General features: G+C 43.5%; 1 protein-coding gene across 2 annotated transcripts in view; it reads right to left on the bottom strand.

Annotated features, from left to right (window-relative positions):
* The window catches only part of LAMP3 (lysosome associated membrane protein 3), a 33,567-nt gene extending 16,687 nt beyond the window's left edge, over window positions 1-16,880 (bottom strand). For both annotated transcript variants that reach the window (XM_014783150.2, XM_087439441.1), the window contains exons 1-3: window positions 16,687-16,880; window positions 9,216-9,952; window positions 8,216-8,344 (exon numbers count right to left, since the gene is read on the bottom strand). In XM_014783150.2, the coding sequence (XP_014638636.1) occupies window positions 8,216-8,344; window positions 9,216-9,952; window positions 16,687-16,735 (915 nt within the window). In that variant the 5' untranslated portion in view covers window positions 16,736-16,880. The remainder of the gene's footprint in view (window positions 1-8,215; window positions 8,345-9,215; window positions 9,953-16,686) is intronic.
* Window positions 16,881-26,813: the final 9,933 nt, after the last annotated feature.

The raw sequence follows: 26,813 nt of genomic DNA, 5'->3' as shown, positions 1-26,813 counted from the left end.
CAAAATTGCACGTGCATTTTCCTGGGTAGGGTATCAATTACTTTAAAAAGATTAATGGGTTCATGTCTCCAAAATGGTTAGATGGAGGCACCATGAGGATTCTGGGAAGAAATGGTTTCCCCTGAGATCACTGGGTATGGTCTAGAAGAGGACCCAGGTAGTTGTGTTCAGAACATAAAGCAGTGCTCCACATTTTATCCAGGAACTGTCCTTTTGGAAAAACAAAACAAATAAGCAAACTACAAAAGAGCCCTATAACCTCCCATACACTGAGAGACTCAGGGTATGAAACGTTAAAAGGAATTGAATTGACATATGAAAGCATGAGTTGAAAAAGGAGTTTTTACTTTTTAAAGTAGGTGATATACAGTGTTATTGCTTTTATTTATTTTTAAATTTTTTTTAAAGATTTTATTTATTTATTTTTCCCCCAAAGCCCCAGTAGATAGTAGTCTGTCATAGCTGCACATCCTTCTAGTTGCTGTATGTGGGACGTGGCCGGAGGAGCGGTGCGTCGGTGCGCACCCGGGATCCGAACCCGGGCCGCTGGCAGCGGAGCGCGCACACTTAACCACTAAGCCACAGGGCTGGCCCTGTTATTGCTTTTAAACATTCATTAGAAATGTATCCACAAGTAAGAGGTGCAAAAAATGTTGAGCAACCAAAATCAGAATTTGAAATTGAATTACTTTTAGGAGTTTCAAATCTAGTCATGAAAGAAATTTAACAATAATGATCTGGACCACATTCTAGTCCATTTGTCAATCATTTGTGGATGAAATGATGATTCCTTACACAATACAAGGGTTCCAGAAATACAAACTGTTTTAGTAAGGTCACTGCTATTGATACACTGAACTCCAGATCCTACAATTGATGTCACAGCACCTACCACGTCCTGGCTTCTCACTGTGTGCCAGGCACTGGAGCAGGCACTTCTATGCTGTGCCTTACCTAATCCTCACAGCAACTTGAGAGGAAATGGAGGCTCAGTGACTTGCCCAAGGTCACAGCCCTAATAGCTGGCAGAGGAAGCTATGACTCCAAGCTGCCTGTCTCTGAGTCTTGCTTTAACCTCTCTTTTCTAGCCACTCCAGGCCAGGTACTGCTCTACGTCCTGGAAGAAGAGTAAGACTTGGCTCCCTCCTTAGAGATGCTCAGGCTTGGGTCTCAAGGCAAGTTGAACAATGCACTTGGACCATCCATTTGTTTTAGAGAGAAACATCTGTGGCCCCCGCCCTTCTTGAGTTGCTCTCACATACCATTGATTCAAGTTATTCTTTATTTGGGGTTCCTTTTAGCTTAAGAGATACCTGGACTTTAGGGCCCACACTCACTGCTACAAGACCCCTGCCTCATCCTAAGGGCAGAGAGGATCCATTAAAGGGTATTAAGCAGGGCAGTGACGTGAGCATGGCTTCATTTTTGGAAATTGCTTGGGCTACAACGTGAGACTGATTTAAGGAGCAGCAGGAGAGCAGTGATGAGGCCAGCTCCGAGCCCCATGGGAGACCTCCTATGGCATCTCCTTGATGGATCCTCATGTAAGGAAAGGGTGCTTTGTATTTCTATACGGGTTTCACAGTTCTCCAAGTGCACACTTTCACCCACATTGCCTCTGATCCTCAGGACAAGCCCCTGAGACAGAATAAATATTATCAGCCCATGTTTCCGCTGAGAACAAAGAGGCTCGGAGGAGTTCATCATCTACTTCTGATTCACACCGTTTGTAGGCGAGACAAAGCAAGATCTTGTCTACTGGATCTTGCCCTACATTGTCCTCCCCGGGATATGTAGATATAGAACAAAAATTCGTTGTGCAGGAACTTTCTTTCCCATTCCCTGAAATGCAGTTGCCTATATGTAGCCATTTATAGCAAGCAGGGCATACATAATTTGTGGGTCTAGTACAAAATGAAACTGCAAGATCTCTTATTCCAAAATCATTAAGAATTTCAAGAGATGACAGTAAAGCATTAAACCGCGCATGGGCCCTTCCAACTGCACAGGTTGCACGCCCATGAAGCCAGCCCTGATAGGGAAAGCCATCCCTGCTCTACAAGGATCCGTGTGCCATAGGGCTAATGCCAAAAGTGAGGCCTTCCAAAGCATATGGCAGCGTGCTCACATCCACCGAGAGTTCATCTTGATGATGTAACAGGACAGGGTCTGTATCCAGATTTCCTTCTATTTGGACTGAGTCAAAATTAGCCAAATGCTGACTGGGACTGAGGTGATGGCTATCTTCAAGATAAAGGAAAAGTATTTGTTAGGTGATCTAATGTAAAAAAAAGTGGGGGGGGGATGTTTAGTTTCCTTGAGATTCCAAGTTTTATATAGTTTATGCTGCTGATATCAAATGAGTCTTAGACAATTGTGCCCACTTTTTCTTTCGAGTTGCGGTGTTACAAGACGTTCTCAATGTAAATAAAATTAGCTTATATTTAAACTAGAGCAAATCATTTTTTAGACTTGGAATTTCAGAATCTTGTATAATTTGAATGGGAATAGGGCTGATGTTTATTCCATGTGAGAGGTGGGTAAGTCTTTTCTGTAAAGAGCCAGATGGTAAATATTTTGGGCTTTGTGGTTCTCTGTAGCAACCACTCGAGTCTGCCGCTGTAGCACAAAAGCAGCCACAGACAACATGTACACAAATGAGTGTGGCCATGTTCCAAAAAAACTTCACTTATGGACACTGAATTCGAATTTCACATGATTTTTGTGTGTCACAAAATATTCTTCTTTTTTCCAACCATTTAAAAATGTAAAACCATTCTTAGCTTGTTTGGTGGCAGGCTGGATTTGGTCTGGGGACCATAGCTTGTCGACTCCTGGTCTTCATCATCAATGAAAAACAAGGTTGCTGAGCAAATCAGTTGGTTATGACTCAAATTAACTGGTTTTATTAACAGTAATAGTAAATTAGATTGTCCCTTCCCAGTAAACCTCTCGCATTGAGCTCAAGTGATAATTTTTATCTATTTCTTAGAGCTCAGATCTACCATAAAGAGAAAGAAAGACAGAGAAAGGAAGTGAGCTAAGCTTAGATAGCCCTACTGATTAAAGAACCAGAGACGAAACCTCAGCTCTGGGGGATGGGAGTCAGGTGGACACAGAGGAGGGGACTGGGGATGGGGCTTAGGAGCTTCAGGCAGGTGTTAGATCTAACCCAAAGCCCAGGGGAAATTACATGCCACACATTATACAGTTTATAGTGTCTGCTTTCTCCTTTGACACACAAGAGGATCATTCTCTGCCAGATGTTTTCTCATTTGGGGTTTTGGTTGGAGAGTGACAAATGTCTACCATGCCAGATTCTTGAAGACAAAGCAAAAATCCTTTCTGTACCCATCAGCATTGACAAAAGGGGGCCAAGGACTCCTAATAACCAAATATGGCACTTTAGCCTTTACAGTATGTCTGTTTGAATGGACCACTTGCAAAAGTGCCATCTCACTATTCATCCAATGGGATGCCGAGACAGTGGCTCCTCACTGCCGGTATCTAAAGAGAGTTCTGCAATATCTGATCAAAGAAATCCTAATTCCTCAAGGAACCTTAACATCCTCCTTTGCAAGGACGGAGTCCAGTGCAAGGCAGCCAATCAAGCCTGCCCAGGAAGGCAGCATACCAATGACCGTGAGGCCCAGGGTCCTCTCCTTGACTTCTGCAAATTGTATTGTGAGAGTTTCATAGTCACAGATGTTTAGGGTGTGGATTCTGTCTTCAACATCAATCAGGCCTTTTTTGCTCAGCATTGTTGTAACTACATCCAGAAACCTTTGCTCTGGACATAGCAAATGGAAGCCAAAGGGGCTGTTTTTAGAGTTGCTGATCTACTTTTTCGCAACTTGGCCCAGAGTTCTCTGTGAAATTTAGAGTCACTCCTTTATTGATTCATTTCTTCATCAAACATTTGCTAAAGATATACTATGTACAAAGTCAGGGCTGGGCACAAGAGAGAGAAATGTGAATAAGTCATTGACTTGCCTTCAAGATGACAAAATGTGTGACGGGTGCATTAATGGAGGTTGAGGAACAACAAATGGAGGCTCAGGGAACCAAGAGAAGAAAGTGTCCTGGTTTTACCTGGGATGGAGATGGGGGTGGGAAAAGGGGGACTGCATAGGGTGAAGATAATCGAGCCATCTTAAAGCATGAATGCAAAAGAGGGTTGAGGGGTGGGAGGCACATTCCAGGCAGAGGGAGAACAGGGCAGGAAATGGTATAGCCCATTTGGGAAGTTCTAAATAGTGCTCTCTGAGAGTGTTATCATTTGAGCGCTGATAACAGTTCTCAAGAGTCTATAAGCTAAGAGGCCTCCAAACGCCCCTGAAAGGCTTTGGGGATGCACCAGCGGGTGGGCAGTATTGGATTTCCAGACCTCGCTGGCCAATACACTGCCTGGCCCTGCTGCCTTTTCCCTGGGGTGACCGATTTCTCCCACGTCCCAGAGCCAGGGCAGGAGGCCTTGAGCTGCCCTGCCAACCAGGTGGATGAGAAACGGATAGTGTGGAGCACAGAAAAATAAACTCTACACAAAGTTACTGAAAGATGGTTTTAAAACAAACTATCCAAGCAGGAAGGAAGTTGTGGGGAGGGGGGGGAAGCGAGGTATATTTATCGTGCACCTGAAGGATCTGAACAACTCTCAGCATGCCACCTTAATCACATCGGATGCTGATGTGGAAAGATTTTCAGTTCTTTAAAAGATGAAACTGAGAGAAACGAGAAAGGAAACCCACCTCTCCTAATCCCACTGTGGGCCAACGCCTGCTCAGCACTTTCACATATGCCAGCCCAGTTCACACTCACAGCAGCCCAGCAAAAGAGGTACTGGTTGGCCCCATCCTACAGAAGAGGAAACTGAGGCTCAGAGAGACAGCTAGCAACCTGTCCATGGTCACATAGAAATGATACAGATAATTTAAGTCTTGATTGAACAACAGTATCAAGGGACAGTTTAGGAGGCAGATTTTTCTTTATGCTTCTATCATTGGCAGTATTTTGGTTTTAAAAACGACAAATTATTGTATATGATTTGAAACCAGGAACTATAGCCTATATTACTTTTATTTTCTCCTGTAATGTCTAGCTCAGTGTTGGGGACAAAGTAGGCGCTCAGTAAATTCTTATTGATAAATTGGTTGATAAATCAGCATCCAGTTATCATTCTACAACTTGGTTCTCAATTATAACATTTCATATGTTATAACTAATATAAACTCCTATTTTCCAAGGCTGTTTTTCTCTAGAGCAGTAGTTCTCAACCAGGGGTGATTTTGTCTCCCCAGGGGACATTTAGCAATGTCTGGAGACATTTTGGGTTGTCATAACTAGGGTCTGGTGTTGCTACCGGCATCTAGTGGGCAGAAGCTAGGGATACTGTTCAACATCCCACAAGGCAGAGGACAGCCCCTACCACAAAGACTTATTTGGCCCCAAATGTTAATACCGCTGCTGTTGAGAAACACTGGTCTAGACAATTAAAAAGCAAAATGCTGATTGAATTGTTGAGCCCATTTCTCTTGTGGAAGAATCTAGATGGCTTTCCTGCCTAAATGCATTTCACATAGTCTACCTGTTAGGGCAGAAGGCACAGTGCCGGGGTCCACAGTCCATATCGGGCCTACAATTGTGTTTTGCTTGGCCAGCATAGTGTTCAAATTTTTTAAAAATGTGTTGCCAATGCTTAAAAATCATGTGCATTTATAAAAAGATCTGGATTTCTGCCTTCTCTTGCCAACACTGGTCTGCCATTATCATCTGATGGAGGTGATATGTAAAACATTTAACCACTGGCACAGCAGGGCAGCGGCCACCCAGAATGGACACCCAGTCATCCAGAATGAATGCCCACCATAAACAACAGTGACAGTCCTGGGACTACATGCCAGCCCGGCCACTGGCACTGCCAGCTGGAGCTGAGGAGTGGCTGCCCCCTGTGGGGAGGACGGGCAGTCCCTACCCCTCCCTTTGTCCCTCAAAACTGAGGCTTGCCACTTGTCATCTCACACTTGCTCTAACATTTTTCTTATGCAGACTTATGGAAAAATGAAGTCTTCACAAAAGTGGGAAAATGAAAAATGAGGTCTGCCTGTTTGAAGGAAAAAGAAATTTTTACTAGCCTACTTCACTCGTTAAGGTCTATGCTTAGCCCCTGTAATCTTTGAATTTGTAGCCGCTATTTTAGCTTAACCAGGTTGTCTTTTAAAACGCAGAAATTCCCCAGAAGGACTAAGGCTGGCGGGAACTTTGAGCTTCTATGAGCCTGAAAGCAGAGTTCCTCTTGTCGCAGAGCTAAGGTGGCGGCAGGCTGCTTGGGAAACTGGTGCTGGGAATGGAATGAATAGGGTGAACCCGGTTGGCGAGACTCAGGCAGCAGCTACGACAGCACTTGGGGTTCTGGATTGAGTGGCTCACCTTGCACCTTCCCAAGGGTGGGTGGAGGCAGGGAGGCCCTGCTGGTCCTTCTAGCTCTATCTGGGCACTCATTTCCTGCCCACACCTCTGGAGATACAGAGGACTTCCAGAAAGGCGGGGATTCTAAACTTGGGTGGAGTCTGATCAAAGGCATCGGAAAGGCAGGGATAGAGGGCATCAGGAGACGGAAGAAAGGAGCAAAAAGAGATGGTGAAAGGAGCCAAAGAAAGTCCTGCTGGCAGTTCTGCCTCAGGCCTGGCAGCAGTGGCCATTGTGTGCCACAGACAAACGCTGGAGGTTTCTGATGCTTTCCGTTAGGCAGTTATTCACACGGGCAGTGGTCTGGGTGGAATCAAGCCTTGATCTGAGGCATAAAGGCTTCTGTCCATATCCTCTGCCGTTGGCTGAAGTGACTTAAAAAATTCCTGACACCTCTATGGTGAAACCTCAGTTGTCCAGTAATAGAGTACCTCTTCTGCCCTGAATTTCTTCTGGCATGAGGGATTACGTTTCTCCCACCTAGTACTGAAAGGAAACCACTGACTTCTCAAGTGCATCTCTAACTTAAGGAGAAAAGTAGGCACAAGGAGGATAAAGACTTTGAGATCTAGTTAATAACAACAACAATAATAATAACAACCCCCCTTTATTGATGATTGTTATGTACCAAGCACTGTGCTAGACGGTTTACAGAGACCATTCCTAATTCTCCCAATGGTCCCACTAAGTAGGTGTAATTATTTCCATTTGATAGATGAGGAAACAAGCCCCAACTAGTCTGAGATCACAGAGCTAATACATCTTATGGCTGAGAGTAAATCTTGATTTGTCTGACCCCAAAGTCTATGCTCATTCCCCTCCAAGAGTTGCTAACCAAGACCCCTCTCACTTCAGGGGTCGTGTTAGACAGGTGAGAAGGAGGCCCACACTGAGTCCCCACTACAAGGGGCCTCTCAGTACCTCATTCCCGGCTCTTACTTGGCCTATTTGAAAGAAACTTTGGGCAAGCAGGGGCAAGTCTCTCCTTTGAAAGTGGGATGACCAACATTGCATCCCCAAGACATTTGCCCATTTTGGTCATCGTAATCACAGCTACTGGCTATTGAACATCGACTTTCCCTGTATTGGGCAATGCTCTTTACAGAGGTGATCTTTAATTCCTTTCCCCCAGTTCTCAAATGATAAAATAAAGCTCAGACAGGTTAAGTTGCCTGCCTGATGTAGCAAGGAGAACAAGTGACAGAGTCAAATTTGTAGCCAAGACTCTCTGACCTCACATCCATGCTCTTTCCATTCTACTGTGTTGTCTCCCCACTTCCAGGAGATGATCTGGAAAACCCAGTGCCTGGTTAGTCCCTAAATTCTGCCTGCCATGGTTGGAAAGACCCATTGTGACATTTGATTTTGGTTTTGGAATAATCCAGTTTGTTTGTGCCCACTGGGAATTTCTATGGGTGTGTTCATCTGTACAACTTCCTCCTTTGGGTGGTTTGCAAAGGGCACCTGTCGCCAGGTTCCCCAAGGCCAAGTCTCCCCTAAGAGGCATTGAAGCCCTTCTTGGGCTGCACAGAGGAGGCTGAAAGGGGAAGAAGGCAAACATAAGGTGTTGCCACTTCCTTCTTCTCCATCTCCATGCCCCTCATTCTTATCAGAGAATATCTCAAAAGGCTCTGAGACCTATTTCCCCTGGAACTTAAAGTGAAGTGCAGGATTGCACCACCTGGCCCCAGGGTGAGGAAAAGGGAAGGCGACGCTAGAGCCAGTTAGTATGCAGGAGCTCAGCCCTCACCTTGGTAAACGTGAGATTCACAAATCCGCCCCGGAAATTCAAGAGAAGTTTGGATTTTCGGAAATCACAGTTCCCAGAGGCTTGAGTTGCATTGGGGTCAATGTTGAAGTATCTCTGAGGTGAAAAAACCTAAACCAAATAAAATAGATCAGCTCAATGAGATGCAGAAGAAAACTCTAGCTAGGGAACCAGAACCACAGGCTCATAAGCGAGCCTGAAACTCAAGGCTAATGGGTATTCACTTGAGAATTTGAAAGTCCCCGGAAGACACCTCTCATTTCCAAACTGTTATGTTTGAAAAATTTTTTAAAGAAGGAGTTCTCTCACAGAGAGGAGTTCCTTGATAGATAATTCACTGCAGATATAGTCTGGATAAACTACTTGGAATTTAATTTCTGTTAAACTAAGCATGTTGAAAGGTACTACAGGAAAGGTTTGCTATCTAATGTACTTCTGTTTCAAATGAAAACCTGAATGTGGAAGTTTTATTTGAAATCATAAAAACTGTGCAAAAAAAGAAAGTATTATTTTTATGGTGATTCCTTTAGTAAACCAGATCATCTTAGCCCCACCCCCCTCCAATCTTCTTGTTAATCTGGATTTTTCACATTAATGTCACAGCTGGCTGGAACCATGGAGACCATCTAATCCAGACATCTCATTTCACAGGAAAGTTGCTGAGGCTTGGAAATCATCGGAGGGGTAGGGCCCGGCTGGGGTCAATACTGAACACACCCCAACGCTGCTTGCGTTGGCTAAAAGTGAGCAGTGTGCATATTTAAAATTTTGGTGTGTGCTTTCCTCTCTCCAAACAGTTGCCATTGTTTTCTATTTTTACACATCTTCTAAAACAGATTCACCTTTTAATGGAGCACCTTGGAGAAAGAGGAGCTCACAGCTATTTATTTCATTAAAAGACAGAGGATGCAGGGGGATGTTCATTCTTGGCTCCACTCAGACTTTTTGAAAATAGTGTTCCAGTCCTACAGCCCCAACTTACCGAGCCCGTGTCTTGAACCGTCAGCTCTATCCCCATCTCTGCTTTGATACAGAGCTTGCTTCCATTTAGAACTTGATATGTTCCAGTCTTGGCTGACGATGGCTGAGGTGCGAGGGTGGGCCCAGGAGCCGTGGTGGTTGGTGAGGCTGTTTGGGTGGTACTGTGTGTGGCTGTGGTTGGTCCTGGGGCGTGGGTGGGTTGAGCAGGCTTCTGACTGGTTGTGCTGTTTTGTGGTGAGGTGGACAAAGTTGCTGGAAGGGTGGTCTGGTTACTGGGTTGGGTGGTTTTCCCAGTTGTGTGGCTGACAGTTGATGGGCTGGTTCCAGTTGTATGGACTGGTGGGGTGATGGTAGGGGGCGGTGAACTGGGACCTGCGCTGGGGCCGATTGTAGCCTCAGTTACCGGAGCAGCCGTGTGTGAGTTGTTGGTTGTGGCCAGAGTTGTGAGTAGGGTGCTGATTATTGGGCTGGTGGATGGGGTGCTGTTTGTAGTTACCAGGGAAGTTGTTGCTAGAGTTTTTATTGTTGTGTGTGTGATTGGGGTCTCAGGCCTGGACGTTGTGGCAGCTATTCGAGAGGTGACGTGACCATCCATTGATCTTGCTGCTACTTGGTTAGCTGGTTGCAGGAGAGAAGGTTTTCCCATGGCCTGTACGGTTGCTGCTGTCGTAGATTCAGAATAGTCTGTGATTTCTGGAAACACTTTTGCTCTGATTTGATTGCCATAATGCAACATCACTGCAAATTAGGAAACAAAAGCGTTAACACATAATTAATAGCTCACATGAATGAGTCCCTCCCCCACTCCCATTTTAATGTTCCTTCATTAAAAATTAACATGCATATTTTTAGATTTAGGGGAAATTTACAAGGATATAATAATGAAGTGAAGATTACCCAAGATTCTACCACAAGGCCACAATTTTAATGTTCTGGTTGCTCTCATGTTTGTGACAGCATTGTGATCCTATTGCAGATATTCCTCTGCAACCAGCCCCTTTGTCTGTCTGGGGTGTGGTACTAACACCCCAAAGTGATCATGCTCAGTGAGATATCATAAATGTCGATGCCTCTTCACTCCCCAAATTCAAATGTGAATCCAGAGAGTGTTCCTGGGTAGAGAGTGCTCCGGGGTAGGGCGCTGCTGTGAGGACCTGATAGAGCTGGGGCTGCAGGAATAATGGTAGTAAAGATTTACGCAGAGTTGTATAGTTTGCATAGAATCGTATAATCCCAGGTCCAAAGGGGATCTTCAAGATCATCTAGTCCAAACCTTAATCTGATGTGTGAATTGTACCTATGGATATCTGCCACATGTTCGTCCAATCTATACATAATTACCTCCAACAATGGGAGATTCATTTCCCTTCCATTTTTTATCTTGCCACCAGTTTTTCTAAATACTGTAGAGACCTGTTCCTGTCATTTCCTTACTTAACCTTTTGAATGGTCCAGCCTCTCTCAACTAAGAAAGAAAATTACGCCATAATTGCTCTGATACATCTGGTGGGCTGTCCTTCATGGTTTGGCTTACATGTCAGCTCCTCAGAGAGTCCTCCCTGTCCTCCTTACATAAAATAGCTCCCACCCTCATGATTCTCCACCACAGTGTTATATTCATTGCCTTCACTGCACTAATCACAACGTGTAATTATATAAGGGGATGGTATTCAAATATTTAACAATAAGCCTGGCCAGAGAGTGTGTACCAGCAGAACATCAGTCCTGATTATGTAATTGTTTATTGGCTTATTTACTGACTGTGCATCTCACCCACTAGATTAAAAGTGACCTCCAGGTGGAAACTGTGTGTATTTTTTTCACTACCAGTGCCTGTGCATAGAAAGTGTTCAGCGGATATGGATTGGATGAATAAATAACTGAATGGGTAAGTGAGGAAAACAGCATTGTAGACCTTCTAGACTTATGGTAACGCTCAAATAAGTTGGTTTAAGCGAAAGCTTTCCTGGACCATTAAGCATTCCTACAGTGCGTGTTACTGTCACAGGTTCTCTACTGGGCCATCCCTTAAGGGCAAAGTCTTCTGGCTTTTCTTCAACCAGAATAGTTCTATCCTTTCCTCCTTCCAGGCACATAGCAAGCCAGAAAAGTGGACAAAGTGCAGACGATGTTCCTTGAGAGTCTATGGTCGGGCACATGGAGACATGGCTCTGCCTCTTCCATGCAGTGGTTTCACTGTATTTACACTAGCTGGAGCTGGAGCTTCCTAGCTTCCTGGTGCTGGGCAGTGACTTGGAGAACATGGGGTGGAGGGATGGGAGGTCACTCTATGCTGGTGTTTATAGAGTCATGAAGTTCATATCTCATCAAAATCATCCATAAACTCCTGTACTATCTCCCTCTTTCTTTCAATATATTTCCAAGTGGTTACCTTTCCCAGAATAATAACACTAAAAACTCTAAGTTGCTAGACACTTACTACATGACAGGCCTCAGGTCAAGCGTCATGTTCCATCAACTCCTCTCAAAAACCCTCTAATGAGTACTGTCTTTATCCATCTTTCAGAGGAGGACACTCAGATTTAGAAAATTCCATCCACTTGACCTTAATCACACCACTAGTGAATTTTGGAGCTGGGACTTGATCCCCTGTCTGAACCAACACCTGCCCTTGGATTTGGGGACAGGTGGAGGTGGTGTGCCACTGGGAAGAACGGTGAGAGAAGAGACAATAGCAGAGGAGAGAAGAGTAGAGTGCCCCTCCAGTGACCCCAATTCACCAAACTCTCATAGTGGTGGTCCTTGGTGAGGATTTCAAAGGCTTGTGTGCTAAAATAGTGATTATTTTCCCAAAGAAAAGTTCTAACTTTAAACCCAGAAGTAACACTTATGAATTATTTCTGCACAGCTGGCTTGCCAAATGGGAAAAACAAAAATATTAGTTCAAATAGCCTTGGATAACCTTTAAAAAAGATTTATTATTGGGGCTGGCCCAGTGGCATAGTGGTTAAGTTCGTGTGCTCCACTTCAGCAGCCCAGGGTTTGCACGTTCGGAACCCGGGCATAGACCTACACAACACTTATCAAGCCATGCTGTGGCAGGCGTCCCACATATAAAGTAGAGGAGGATGGGCATGGATGTTAGCCCAGGGCCAATCTTCCTCAGCAAAAAGATGAAGATTGGCAACAGATGTTAGCTCAGGGCTAATCTTCCTCACCAAAAAAAAAAAAAAAAAAAGACATTATTAATGACATTAAGTTACTTGAGACTACTATTAAAGAGTCTTTTTTGCAGCTAAAATGTTCATTTGGATAACTGAAATGTATGCTACTTGAGAGTTGCAGATTTTATGGGCTGTAGGTTTGCTTTGTAAGCCTTCGTAAAAGCATTATACATGGAACCTTTATGACCACATTGTAGAGCTTGGAGTAAGATTTTTCCTTTCAAGATTATTATTGAAGGTTGACAGTTGTCAATGATTAATTTGCACAATGCATTTGGGCTAAACCTGAGTTGCTGTTTCCTTGTTCAAGAACCCAACAGGAACCCCAAGTTCCTGTTGTAAGTTCATACTATTACTATGGAAAGAATTCACCCCCAGATGTGGTTTCCAGGAATATCTTGTATCTTGTGCAGAGAACTCTGGGAGACAGGAAACCACTTGCCTCCTGGGGAGATCATTAGATCCTTGATAAAATCCCACTGTGTACAGCTTGTGCTTATGAGCTAAAGCCAATCTTCTCAACTAAGTAGAATTTCCTCAGTTGAGTAACACACCCTTTTAAAGGAGGTAGCTTCCTCATAATGCGATTAGAGTGCCTTTCTCAGCAGCGATGAATGAACTCAAATAAGGAGAAAAAAGCACACTGGTCATTCATGAAAGCACAGCATCCAAACAGGACAAGAAGCCTCATGGTACCCCGTCAAGGTCTGCTTGGTGTGTAGGAAGTGTTCGTGGGGTGCCGGGAGGTGATGGCAGTCATGGTGTCTTAATATGGTACCTGACTTCCTGGTGGACAGAAGGCTGGGCTGGCAGGTGGCTGGACCAAAAATTGGTCAGAGTGTGTTACAGATTGAACCAGTCTGGGAAATACTTTCTAATATTCTTCTCCTTCTCCTCTCTGGCCCTCCCCTCCTCTCTCCATCTCCCTGTAGGGGTGTGGGATATAAAAGGTGGGCAGTGGTTAGTTGGAAAACTGATGGGTAGGTATGCTGTGCATTGTAATATGTCCCAGAAAGTTCATGTGTTAGGTACTCAATGGAAATAATACTCTGAGAAATATTCTCTTTTACAAAATCTACGTATATAACCACACATATATGACCAATCTTCATCAAAATTGGGTCACAGTTTTTAAATGGGAACTTTGGCCCCATAGAGGTTTAGTCAAGTTCATGGGTCTGTCTGAGACCCACAAAGAAGACAGTGCGTAGAAGCAAGGGCAGGGTATAGCCAGAATCTGTCTCGACCCTTCCTCTCCTCAAAAGAACAGAGTCCTGGAGTCTGCACACTGATTTGCCAAGTCCTCAACCCTGTGCCCCAGCATCTCCTCTCCAGGATTCAGGAGACTCAGCAAACTGGTACCCCAGGGCCTTGACCCATTGCTTGAAGTCCTCTAGGTGGTGAGCTGCAGGAAGAGGCATGAAAAGGTTTTGGTTCCCCCATAACCCCCAGGAGGAACAGAGAGGTGACTCATCGGCCAGACCCTGGGAATGTCAGTGACAACACTGGGCTTTTCTAGGTATTTTCCTACAGTCGGCCCCTTCCAGATAGACTCTGTCTGGTTCCCTGCCACACCCAAGTCAACAGATATGTGAGAGCCTCCTCTGAGCCAAGCTCCATGCCAGGCACTGGGGGTAGGTCTTTGTTCTCAGGGGCTCAAAAGCCTTGGGAGGCAGACACAGAAATGGACCACACTCCTCAAGGGGACAAGTGTTATTATGGAGGTAGGCCCTGAGTGCTATGGGGTGGGGTGGGGTAGGGGATTCCAAAACAAGGAGAAATTCTTCAGGCTGACAAGGAGTAAATGGTATCCCAGGCAGGAGGAAGACGATGTGCAAAGGCACGAGGCTTCAGAGCCTGGTATGTCTGGAGAAGAGCAAGAGGGTCAGCATGACGGAACATAAGGAGGGTGTGGGGAAGGGGGGGTGAGGTGGGGACCCAGCAGGGAGCAGGCCTGGGAGGTGTTGGAGGCTACGCTTTGTCTGCAGAGCTCTAAGGAACGCAGTTGGGGAGTAAATGGAGCCCTGTGGCCACATCCAGGGGCAGGGAATGAGTTTAGCCTCCAAGCACTTTCTCTGGCACCTCCCTGGGCAGCAGAAGCAGCCCCATCTGGGCGCAGCAGGAAGACTGTTTTTAGATGTGTGGAGTGGCAGGGGTAGGCCCTTAGCAAGATTCTGCACACAGTTTCACAGGTTAACCTTAGACCTTCTAGCAAAAAGATGTAAATCCTACTTCTGTTAGTTTCCTGTGGGACTTGAGATTCAAAGAGAACCCTCGACCTGAAGGGGCTCCAGTCCTGTGGCAGAGACTACTGGCTGACTATGCCAAAATCCAATCTCCCCTTTTTCCTTAGTAACAGAACCATGAGTTTAAGCTGAGCACTTGCTGCCTGGAATAAAGAATTCTGGGTCTAAGCTGCCTTTCCAGCTGGGTGAGAACATGTGACTGAGTTTGAGCCAAAGCAGTAGAAGGGGTAGGGCTATGTGTGCCTCCTGGGAAGGCTGCTTAAGGGGAGCTCAATGACCTACGTGGTCTCTCTACTGCCTTTCCATTTTCCTCCTGTAACCAGCTTGCAACTTTTGTGTGATGGCTGGAGCTCCAGCAGACATCTAGAACCAATGAGGAGACCTTGCAGGTAGAAGTCACTACCATGGAATGGTGGGTCCATGATAATAAGCACCCCCACCAGACCTGGTCTAAATTCCTCTGGACTTGTTTTCACATGAGAGAAACAAACATTTACCTTGTTTAACTCACTGTTCTTTGAGGGCTTTTCTCTCATGTGCAGCTGAACTTAAAATTAACGGATACAAACTTAAATCTTCTCATTTTATAGGGGAGGAATTTGAGACCAGGGAAGCAAAGTGACTGGATAAAGATTACACAGCTAGTTTACCTAGAAGCTCTCTCTCCTAGCAAAATGTCTAATGGTTTTTGCTTCAATTCAACAAGTGTTTCTTGAACTGCTGTATGCAGGGCTGTGTAGTGCAGTAGTGCAGACCATGGACCCCGAAGCCAGACTTCCTGCATGTAAATCTCAGGGCTGCAGCTGAGTGATCATGAGCAATTCCTTCACCTGCCTCAGTACCTTCATCTGGAAAATGGGTACCTTTTCCAGCACCTTTGCATGCTTCATTTGCTCAGCTCACCTCTGAGAATTTGCAGCTCAGAGAGAAAAGGGCAATGTAGGCATTTCCTCTCCACCTGCTCTTGCATTTATTGAGCGCTCATTGCATTCCTGAATCTACCAGGCATCTGTCAGCCATTGAACTGGCGCTCACACACAGGTCCCCCAGGGTTATTGCCAGAATGAGATCTTTTGCTTTTTTATTAGCTTCCGTGCTAAATATAACGAGGACTTCCCTTTTTGCTTCCAAAAGAATGTGAAACTCTAATTCTGAAAGTGTGGCACAAGGAAAGACAGCCTGGATTAGAACAGCTGGCCTGACCCTTCACCCAACTTTCATAACAATTCGTATTATAGTCAAGTGCCACTGCGTCCCCTATTTGAGCACATGAACAGGGCCATGTTGACAGAGCCAGTCCCCGCACATGTTCAGTTCAGCGATTCTAGAAAGAATCTTGAATTAATCACCAAACTTGACGACAGCACACAAGAAGGCTCAATGTCCTAGGGAGAAAATGTTCTTGGTGAAAGCATGGAGTAGGGACATAAAACAATCATTAAAAGCTCAGTTTCCCAGACAACCTCTCTGATCTGAAGTATAACGGTAATTTTTAAAAAATCTTCGATGCCCGGCCTTACACCTTTCTGAAATGGCACAATTTGTCAGACCATATCTGACTCATCTTCACGATTCACCATTTATATAATATAAAGACAGCATTTCCGTTTGAGAAAAACAAGAAAAGCAAGACATGATGTGTTTTCCCAGACAATGTAGCAAGACCCCCATTTCCAAGCCCTGGCTCAGTTCTCCATCTCTTAAACCTAAGTGATTTCTACAAACTCTCCCCGATAAGGTGCCCGGAGTCCATTTGGGAACCAGGGACAGTGTCACTGTCTTCTGGGGTTGACACCTACTCTGCCTGACTCATGGAAACAAGTCCAAACAGTGAAAGCTCTCGGAAAAAGATGAAGATGTGCTCCACGTGCGTACGGTAATAAGGAGCAGACGTTCCCAAGCCGATTACCCACAGTAGCTGAAGCGACTATAGCTGTCTTCAGGCTGTCCTGCCTCATCTTGGTCAGCGCACTAGAAGGCATTAAACTTAATAGAACCAGACGTGGCAGAGTCACTATGGCAAGTCATGTGTGCCACTCACCTGCCAGGGACATGAAGAGCACCCCCATTGCAAAGCGCTGCCAGGCCATGACTGGGGAGCCAGGGAAGGAGAGCCGCTGCCTCGCCAAGGGCTGGCTATGCTGCTGCCCCACGCTACGCTCAGCACAGCTGCGTCTTCTGAGTGGCACGAGGCTAATTCCAGGGCAGGCTCCGGGAACAGAGAAGACACCTCTCTTTGGCCCTCATTCACTTGTGGCAAAGAAACTGAAATAACTTACATAATGAGAAGTGGCTGAAAGGCCCTCCCAAGTGGTGCACTGAGCAGGGAGGAAAACCACAAGTGGCCCTTGTGTGAAAGCAGACACTTTCAACTCTGCCTGTAGAGTTTGTGAGGGGCGGGGATGGGGGACGCCCAAGGTGAAGGGCATCTGAGATATTTTCTTAACAAGAGGTGGTGGATCTGGGGCCATGCCAGCTTCCTTCTCTCTTAAGTTGGGTCTCCATTTTCCTCTAAGATCTTGAGTACATTTCTGTAAACCCAGAGACTCTTCTCAGCCAGGAGAAGACCAGTCCCTCAGTCATGAGGGTAGGCAGGAGTCTTCAAACTCAGGAGCTGGAGCACTGTCTATCTCTGTGTGTATTCACAGAAAGTCTGAGGCTGGATGCCCGTGGTCACCTCACCTGGGCCTCACCTGAGGAGCGGGAGGAACATGAGCTTGGAGTCAGGGAGATCTGGGTTTGAATTTGACCTGCCAACTCATCAGCTGTAACCACGACCTTGAGTAACATCTCTGAGCCTCGGTTTCTTCTGCTGTATCATGGGGGTAATAATGCCTACTCCCAGGTGATTTTACAAACCAAAAATTCCTGGAACACAAAAAAATGTTTGAAAGGCAACCTTTTCAGGTTTTATTTCCTTCCTCTACTAATTAGACAAAACAATGATAGTCTATCTCTCAGGCCTGTGAGTCCGAGTGACTCACATTTACATTTCTATTTAGGCAGTATATTAGGATACCCTCCTGATTACTGGGTTTAGGGCTTTCAGCTTAGTCTCAAATCATTTCCTGAAAGACAACTTTGGCTACAACTGTTTTGTCTCAGTATGTTGCTCTAAACACTCTAATCAAGCAAACCTACCAAAGCAAGTAGTGTGTTTCCAAATTGAATTTTTATGGTGGAAGGAGATTAACTTGTGCTGGTGTACATAATTTCAGCAACTACTTGCCTAATATTCTGGTCTTTGAGTCAATTTATTCAACAGACAATAATTAAGCAGATACTATGTGCCAGACACTCTTCTTCTTACATTTAAGCCCCACAGCCACTATATGTGGGCACTTGTTATTATTGCTGTCCCATTTCACAGATGGGGAAACTGAGCACAGAGAGGTCAAGTGACTTGTCTAGAATCACTTAGGTAACAAATGAAGAAGCTAGGCTATGAATTCAGTCTGGCTTGAGAGTCTAGGATTTTAAGCACTATGCTGTACTACACTGAAGAGGCCTCCTAGACTAGAATATAATATATCCTTTCGGGTTGCTTACTGCCTGGTTGAGAAACAACATTTATTGATATACAATAATAGCCAGGGAGTGACTAATCAATTGCTTTCTGATTAAAGCCACCCTAGATGAGGAAAGGAATAGTGAGAAATGACTTCATCGTGGTTGGACCTTGGAGAGACTTTGAAGGTCATAGAGGATTTGGATAGTTGGAGAATAGCAATAACAATAATAATAACACTAACAGTTTCCATATAAGGAATCCCTACTATGTGCCCGACACTGTGTAATGCATATGGCACCTCTACAAGGCAGATTTTTGTAAATCCCCATTTTATTATGTGGAAACTGAACCACTCAACATCACACAACAGGCTAAGATTTGCATCATGGCCTGTCTAGCCCTGAAGCCTGTGCCCTTTCTGCAGGACCACAGGGAGCAAAGTCTCTTGAGTGGTGACAGGCCTGACCTAAGGGTACTGGAGAGCAGTGGGGAACATGGTTGAAAGTCAAGTTAGTGCCATTTTGGAGAGGCCAAAAAAGTCAGACAGAGGAGTCCAGCCTCGACCAAAGAGGACATGGAAGCCACTGAAGGCCCCCATGAAGGGACAAGTTGTATGTGGAAGCAGGGGTTAGCCTGACACATGGTAAGGGCCCTGTGGCTTTGAAAGAGAAGGCTCATCCATTGATCCAGGCAACATTTACTGGAGTATGTCTGGAAACAATCTCCTGAGCAGGTGCTTAGAGGATCAGAGTCTTGAGGCTGTTTTTCAGGACTCCTGCCTTTGACTAGAGAAGAGATGCTAGAGTTGGGTGTTTCAGAAGAGCTGGAGCCTCTAAGCACTGTTTCAGATGCATCCCATAAGTTTTGGTATGTTGTGCTTTCATTTTCATTCATCCCAAGTTATTTTCTAATTCCCATCATGATTTCTTCTTTGACCCATCAGTTATTTAGGAGTTTGTGGTTTAATTTCTACATATTTCTGAATTTCCCAAATTTCCTTCTGTTATGATTTCTAATTTCATTCCATTATGGTTGGAGAACATACTTATGATTTCATTTCTTTCAAATTTATTGAGACTTGTTTTTTGGCCTAACATATAATCTATCCTGGAGAATGTTGTATGTGCATTTGAGAAGAATGTGTATTCTGCTTTTGTTGGGGATGGAGTGTTCCACAGATGTCTGTTAGTTCTAGTTAGTCTAAGGTGTTGTTCAAGAATATTTCATGCTTGGTCTTTTGTCTAGTTTTTTTTAATCCATTATTGAAAGTGGAGTGTTGAAGATTCCAATTATTGTTATTGTACTGTCTATTTCCTCCTTCAGTTCTGTCAATTTTTGCTTCATGTATTTTTGGGCTCTGTTGTTAGGCTCCTATGTGTTAATGATTTTTATATATTCTTGATAGAATCACACTTTTATGATTATAAAATGTCTTTCTTTGTCTCTAGTAACAGTTTTTGTTTTAAATCTTTTCTGTCTAATATTACTATAGCTTCTCCAGCTCTCATTTGGTTATGCTGTTCATGGTATGTCTTTTCCCACCTTTTTACTTTCTTTTTTTAAAGATTTTATTTATTTATTTTTTCCCCCAAAGCCCCAGTAGATAGTTGTATGTCATAGCTGCACATCCTTCTAGTTGCTGTATGTGGGACTCGGCCTCAGGATGGACGGAGAAGTGGTGCCTTGGTGCGCGCCCAGGATCCGAACCCGGGCCACCAGCATCGGAGCGCGCGCACTTAACCACCAAGCCAGGGGGCCGGCCCCCACCTTTTTACTTTCAACGTATTTGTGTCTTTGAATTTAAAGCGTGTCTCTTGTAGACAGCATTTAGTGAGATCTTTTTTTTAACTGATTTTGCCGATATCTGCATTTTAATTGGAGTGTTTAACCCATTTATATTTAATGTAATTATTGATAAGGCAGGATTTATGCCTACCATTTTGCTCCTTGTTTCTAGTCTTTTTTGTTCTTCGTTTCGCCATTATTGTCTTTTTATGTGTTAAATAGATATCTTCTGGTATACAATTTTACTTCCCTTGTCCTTCCATTTGTGCTTTTTTTAAAAACAGTTATTTTCTTAATGGTTCCCTGAAGATTACAGTTAACATCTCAGCAAAACAAAAACAATCTAGTTGGGATTAATACCACTTTAATTTCAGTAGTATATAAACACTTTGCCTCTACATAGTTCCATTGCCTCCCCCCACTTTTTGCTGCTATTGTCATACAAATTACATCTTTATACATTGTACACTCATCATCATGGATTTACATGTGCTTATAATAATTGCTTTATGCAGTTGTCTTTTATATCAGGTAAAAGAAAACACAGTTACAAACAATGCTGTAGACTGAATGTTTGTGTTCCTCCAAAATTCATATATTGAAGCTCTAATGTGGTGGTATTTGGAGGTGGGGCCTTTGGGAGGTAATTAGGTGGAGCCCCCCAATGGGATTAGTGTTCTTATAAGAAGAGGAAGAGAGCTAGCCCTCTCTCTGCTCTTCACCAGGTGAAGATACAGAGAGAAGGCAGCTGTTTGTAAGCCAGGAAGCAGGTCCTCACCAGAACCTGACCATGCTGGCAACCTGATCTTAGACTTCCAAGCCACCAGAACTGTGAGAAATATATTTCTGTTGTTAAAACCATCCAGTCTATGGTAATTTGTTATAGCAGCCAGAGTTGAGTGAGACAAACAAAAAATATATTCATAATGTCTTTTACATTTACCTATGTAGTTATGTTCATTGGTGCTCTTTATTTCTTCATGTGGATTCGAGTTACTCTCTAGTAACCTATCATTTCTGTCTGAAGGACTCCTTTTAATATTTCTTGTAGGGAAGTTTTGCTGGTGATAAATTATCTCAATTTTTAAAATCCAGAATGTCTTAATTTCTCCTTCAGTTTTGAAGGATAGTTTTGTGGATACAGAATTCTTGGTTGACAGTCTTTTTTTTTTTTTAGCACTTTAAATATATCATCTCATTGCCTCTGGCTTCAATGGTCTCTGATGAGAAATCTATTAATCTTATTGAGAATTGTATATGGTTTTAGATATGGATCAAAGTTCATTGCTTTGCATATGGATAACTGATGGTTTCAACACCAATTGTTGAAAAGATTATCCTTTCTTCACTTTATTGCTTTTGTACCTTTGTTGAATATCAGCTGGCCATGTATATATGGGTCTATTCTGTTCCATTGATATAATTTTCTATATTTATGTCGGGATCAAATTGCCTTGATTGCTGTGGCTTTATAATAAATCTTGAAACCAGGTATTGTTAGCCTTCCAACTTTGTTCTTCTTCAACATTCTTTTGGCTTCTCCCTTCTTGCTCTGTCTCTCTCTTTCTACCCATGACCTCATTGTGTGGGCCTCAGGCATGCTGTGCACTGTCCAGGACTTATGAGTAATAAATCCTGTTCCTCAAAGTTCCCTGATGGTTTTTTGCTGAAGTGCATCCTGCAATCATAATAAGAAGCACAAAGGCCCGTCCAGCCACAACACTGGTTCCAGGGGAAGTGTCTGTGAGGGGCTCCCTATGAATAATACAGCCCCAAAAGGGCCTCAGGCATTCTTAGCTGATCGTATCACTATCAATAGGATGAGGCTGACAAAACACAGGGGGACACAATTCAGCCAATAACAATGGTCTGTCTTGTTAAATGATCTGTGTGCACTTAAGAAGAATATGTGTATTCTTCTGCTGTTGGATTCAGTTCTATAAATGTTAATTAGGTTAAATTGGTTGATAGTGTTGTTCAAGTATTCTATATTCTTACGAATTTTCTTTTATCAGTTCTTGCAAAAGAGGAGTTGAAATATCTGACTATAATTGTGGATTTGTCTATTTCTTCTTGCAGTTCTGTTTTTGCTTTGTGTATTCTGAAGCTTTGTTATTGAAATGTAAACATTAAGGATTGGTATGTCCTCTTGAAGGATTAACCACTTTATCATTTTTAAATTATCTTTATTTTTGGTCATATTCTTGTTCTGAGACTCACTTTGTTTTATATTAACATAGTGTGAAAATTAGGAAACAGAAACCTCATTAAATTGGAGTCCAGAGGCCAAAAGTGGGAGTTTTTATGCCCAATGGTGATAGCAGAGCTCAACAGGAAAAAAGACTTTCTCTTCTTGACTGGTAAGAAGCTCAGCCAATGAGAGACTGTCACAACCCAGCCAATGAAAAGCCAGTACACCTCTGAACTCTTTGTTTACAATAGCCCTCCCAACTTCCTCTTCCCCTCTATTAAAGAGTTTTTCTTCCCCTTCTCGCAGGGAACTTGCACATGGCTTGCCATGGTTACATACCACGAATTGCAATTCTTTGCTGATCCTGAATAAACCCATTTTTGCTGGAGATATAACTGGCTATTTGTTTAAGGTCAACAATAGTCATTCTGGCTTTCTTTTGATTAGTATTAGCATGGTATATCTTTTTCCATTCTTTTACTTTTAATCTATTTGTGTCTTTATACCTAAAGCGGGTTTCTTGTAGGCCACAGGGTGATCTTTTTTTTTTAATATCCAATTTGACAATCATTCCATTTTAATTGGGGTGTTTAGGCCATATGATTATTGATATGGTTATGTTTATATCTACCATCTTGACAATTGTTTTCTATTTTTTCTATCTGTTCTTGGTTTCATTTCTTTTTCCCTGCCAACTCTTGGATTAGTTGTGTTTTAAAAATTCTATTTTATCTAATTTGTTGGCTTGTTAGTTGTTACTCTGTCACATTATTTTAGTGTTTGCTTTAGAGTTTATAGTATATATCTTTAAGGTAATATAGTGTACCTTTAAATGATTTTATACCACTTCACACATAATATAAGAACCTTTACAACTGTACACTCCAATTTCTTCCCTCCTGGTCTCTGTTTCATCATTTTCATGCATTTTAATTCTGCGTATGTTATAAACTCCACAACATACTGTTATTATTTTTTATTTAAACAGTCAATTATCTTTTAAAGAGATATAAATAATAAGGGGAAAAAGCTTTCATACTTACTCACGTGATTACTATTTCTTGCAGTCTTCATTCCTTTGCGTAGATCCTTGGGTTTGTTGTTGCTATAGTTACCCTAAGTATACCACACACTTCAAATTCCTCAAGTGTTACCTGTGCTAAGGGTATGGCCTTGTTTGCCCAAATGTTTTTCTCAATCTCTGCTCCACCCTCAGCTTTAGGTCTTCCCTGCAGTATGCGGAGTCTCTCTCCATGTTCTCGTAGCTCTCCCGGCAGTATTCCACTGTTGCTTATTAGTCTATGCTTGTTAGCCTGGGGGTGGTGGTGGTGGCTGAGGGGTAGGGTGCTCTGTTCTGTTGCCTCTCGGTCTTGTAGGCACTATGTCCCTGGGTCTTGTGGGGTGTGACCTTCAAAGTGTTTCTGTCCCTCTTTCAGCAGTAGTTCTGGGCCCAACAGCTATTCCTGCCCCTCTCCAGGATCAGAAGTTTGGTTTTTATTCTGTTATCTTTCCCGAGCTGCAGGTGGATTTACCAGCCCCCTAAGGCTGTAAGTGTTTCTTGCCCTTCCTCCAGCAGCTGGGTCTGTTTTTGCTCTGTCGGAGAGATGGGGCAATAGCATCTGAGCATAGTTGCATACCTTTCCTGGAGCAACTGATATTCCCCTCCCCCAGGTCTGTGCCAGGAAGGAGCCTTTCTCAGGACTTGCTAATCTTTTTTTTCGTGTGGGTGCCCAGTGAGATCATTGGAGAGAAGTCTGCAAGTGGATGCAAATTTTCCTTATATCTGTGGTCCCCAGGGTTTCTATTGTCTCTTGCAGGCCACATTGGGCCATTAACAATTTTAGCTGAATTCTCCCTGCCAGCGTGTAGCAGTGCCTGCCCCAGGTAGGCAAGTGCTGGAGCCCCATCTCTTTCTTTCGATTTCAGTTAGATGGTTGCCTGAGGGTTGAACTCAGCTCTCTCATGAGTTCAGGAAAAGTTGTTAATTTGTATATTTTCCAGAATTTTTTTATCTTGCAGGTGTGGGGATGGTACTCTTTCTACCTTTCTACATCTCAAGTAGAAGATATTATTTTTACCAGTTGCATAGAGTTCTTTCGTATGTCAGTACAATACTTTATTAACCAGCTTTTTATTATTTAATATTATATTTGTTTCTGTTGTTGCTTAACAAATGACTCCAAAACTTAGTAGGATAAACAAGAACATTTATTATCTCATGGTCCTCTGGTAATGAATTCAAGAGCAGCTTAGCTGAGTTCATCTGGCTCCGGGTCTCTCAAGAGGTTTCAGCCAAGTCATCGGCTGGAGCTGAGGCCATGCGAAGGGCTGGAGAATCTACTTCCAAGGTGGCTCATTCACAGGCCTCTTGGGGAGAGGCTTCAGTTCCTGCCACAGGGGTCTCTCCAGAAGGCTGCTTCAGTGTCCGCTCAACATGGTAGCTGGCTTCTTCCACCATGAGTAATCCAAGAGGGAATGAGGAAGAAGCCAAAATGCTTATTATAACCCAGTTTTGAAAGTGTATTACCATCACTTCCACCACATTCTATTTACTGGAGTCATGAGTACAGCCTACACTCACAGGGAGGGTAATTTGACTCCACTCTTTGAAGGGAGGAGGATCAATTTGGGGATAAATTTTAACACTACTACAGACATTTGGGTGTTCCCCATCTCCCACTACTTCTTTTCCCATTAAAAGTAATGTTAAAATGGACACCTGCACATACATATCTTTGTTCATTTGTATATCATTAAAATAATTTCCTAGTTAAGTAGAATTGCTGCATCAAATCGTATTCATATTTTAAGTTTTTGGTAGCTATTGCAAATTGTCTTCTAAAAAGCTAGTACTAACTTACACTCTCACCAATAGCGTATGAGAATACTGGTCTTCCTATATCTTCTCCAACACTGGATAGTATCAAAGTTTTAAATGTTGGACTGTCTGATAATGAAAAATGTGAGCTAGAAATTGGATGTTCTGAGATCTGCTTTCCACTATGTAGACAAAGACAATGTTTTAGGGGATGGTGGAACTGGCAGGAAGAAACCTGGGACCCCAAATGATTGCGTGGAGCAGAGCAGCGTGTATACCGAACCTGAGCTGTTGCATGAGACAGAAATATTCTTTAAGTCACTACATTGTTGGATATCTTTGTTACAGCAGTTTAGTCTTTCCCCTTATTAATACACATGAGAAATTATATTCCACAAGGAAAAGGGTCCTGTGGTCAAATAAGTTTGGGAAATGATGAATTTAAAGAAAGCATATAGACTTCCTCCCTGCAAGAGTTCTCAGATCCTTTAATCTACTAATTGGGATCAACCATGGGAGAAACAGGACATGTAGTATTTTTTTAATGTATTTATTATTAGATAATTTTGTTGTTGTGGGATTAACTCATTGAACTCTTACACTGTTCTGCCTATTCTGTAAAATATACTCTGGGAAATGCTGGTTTAGAGGATTCTAACTTTTCTAATTATTTCATAATGCACGGCTCGTGTTTAGTATGCACTCAGATGTCCCCCAGATTTTACAGATCCAGGGCTGCTTTTAGTGCAGCTGCTCAGCTGGGGCACTGTCATTTGGGGTACAGCATTCCCAATCCTCAGCAACAGGTTGAAATCTGAGTCCCTCTAGTGGGCGTTATAAAGCCATGCGTAATTTGAACAACTCGTAAAAGAAGGCTGGAGGATTGTATCTGATGGTTTTGGATTCTTTTCCATTTACTCAAATGGAAAGATGACACAAATTTCACTCACAGAAGATCCACCCTTTCCCCCTCCACCCCCGGTTTTAAAGTCTAAAAAATTCACCACTACTTCCTGAGTGAGCAATGTGTCCAGGCTTCAGAGCAGGGGATGCAGTGTCCGCTGGGGACTCACTGTGCATCTATGGCTTTATGAGAATTGTCCCACTGTTCCTGTCCCACCCCACAGTCCACCACGAGCTCAGTGGGAGTCTGACTCCCTGAGCCCAGATTTCCCCTAGAGGACACCTGTAAGCAGAGCAGCAGTGTGGGGCTCGGGTAAGTTGGCCAGAGCAGAAGGTCGGAGTGGACCATCCTGGAGCACCTGGGGGCAGCACCCAGGAACATAACCAGTGATGGCTGGTATTGAAGTGGTTCCTCTGGTGGCCCACCTGGGATGTGAGGTTTGTGGACAGGTTCCTCCTGGGAGGTCAGGGAGGTCTGGGCACTTTGCACTTTGCCAGCACCATCAAGTGTGGCCATTTTTGTAGCTTCAGAAAATGAGGTCCAAAGGATTGAGAAAGCTTCAGGCTGTTTCTGTAGTGGGCAGCTGGCTAGTCAATGGCCAACAGTGTTTAAGAGGATCCAAGTGATGTGTTTTCTGACTACTCTAATAGTTAGAACCCTGAAGATTCTTCTGTCCAGCTCTAGTTCTTACATATTCTCATTGAGAAATGTGTATATTGTGATTGATAAGATAATCGGAGGGACCAAAGTCTGCTGAGAACCCTATATTCAAGACTGACTGTATGAATTAGTATCATAAAAATTGTGAAAATATGCCATCATAGATCGTGCAGGACTATACTTTCTTTTGACTGGGTAGACATGTCCAACGCTGTTAATACAGCCGATGGCTCTGTGTGCTTTAAAAAATCCCAATCTGTTGATTCACAAGCGTGGGTTTGATCTAAAGCAGGTTTCCC

This window comes from Ceratotherium simum, chromosome 15 (genome assembly GCF_057802395.1).
Source record: "Ceratotherium simum simum isolate JZ-2026a chromosome 15, ASM5780239v1, whole genome shotgun sequence".
Taxonomy (NCBI): domain Eukaryota; kingdom Metazoa; phylum Chordata; class Mammalia; order Perissodactyla; family Rhinocerotidae; genus Ceratotherium; species Ceratotherium simum.
The sequence above is the reverse complement of the archived record's forward strand: the minus strand, read 5'-3'. Positions and strand labels throughout refer to the sequence as shown.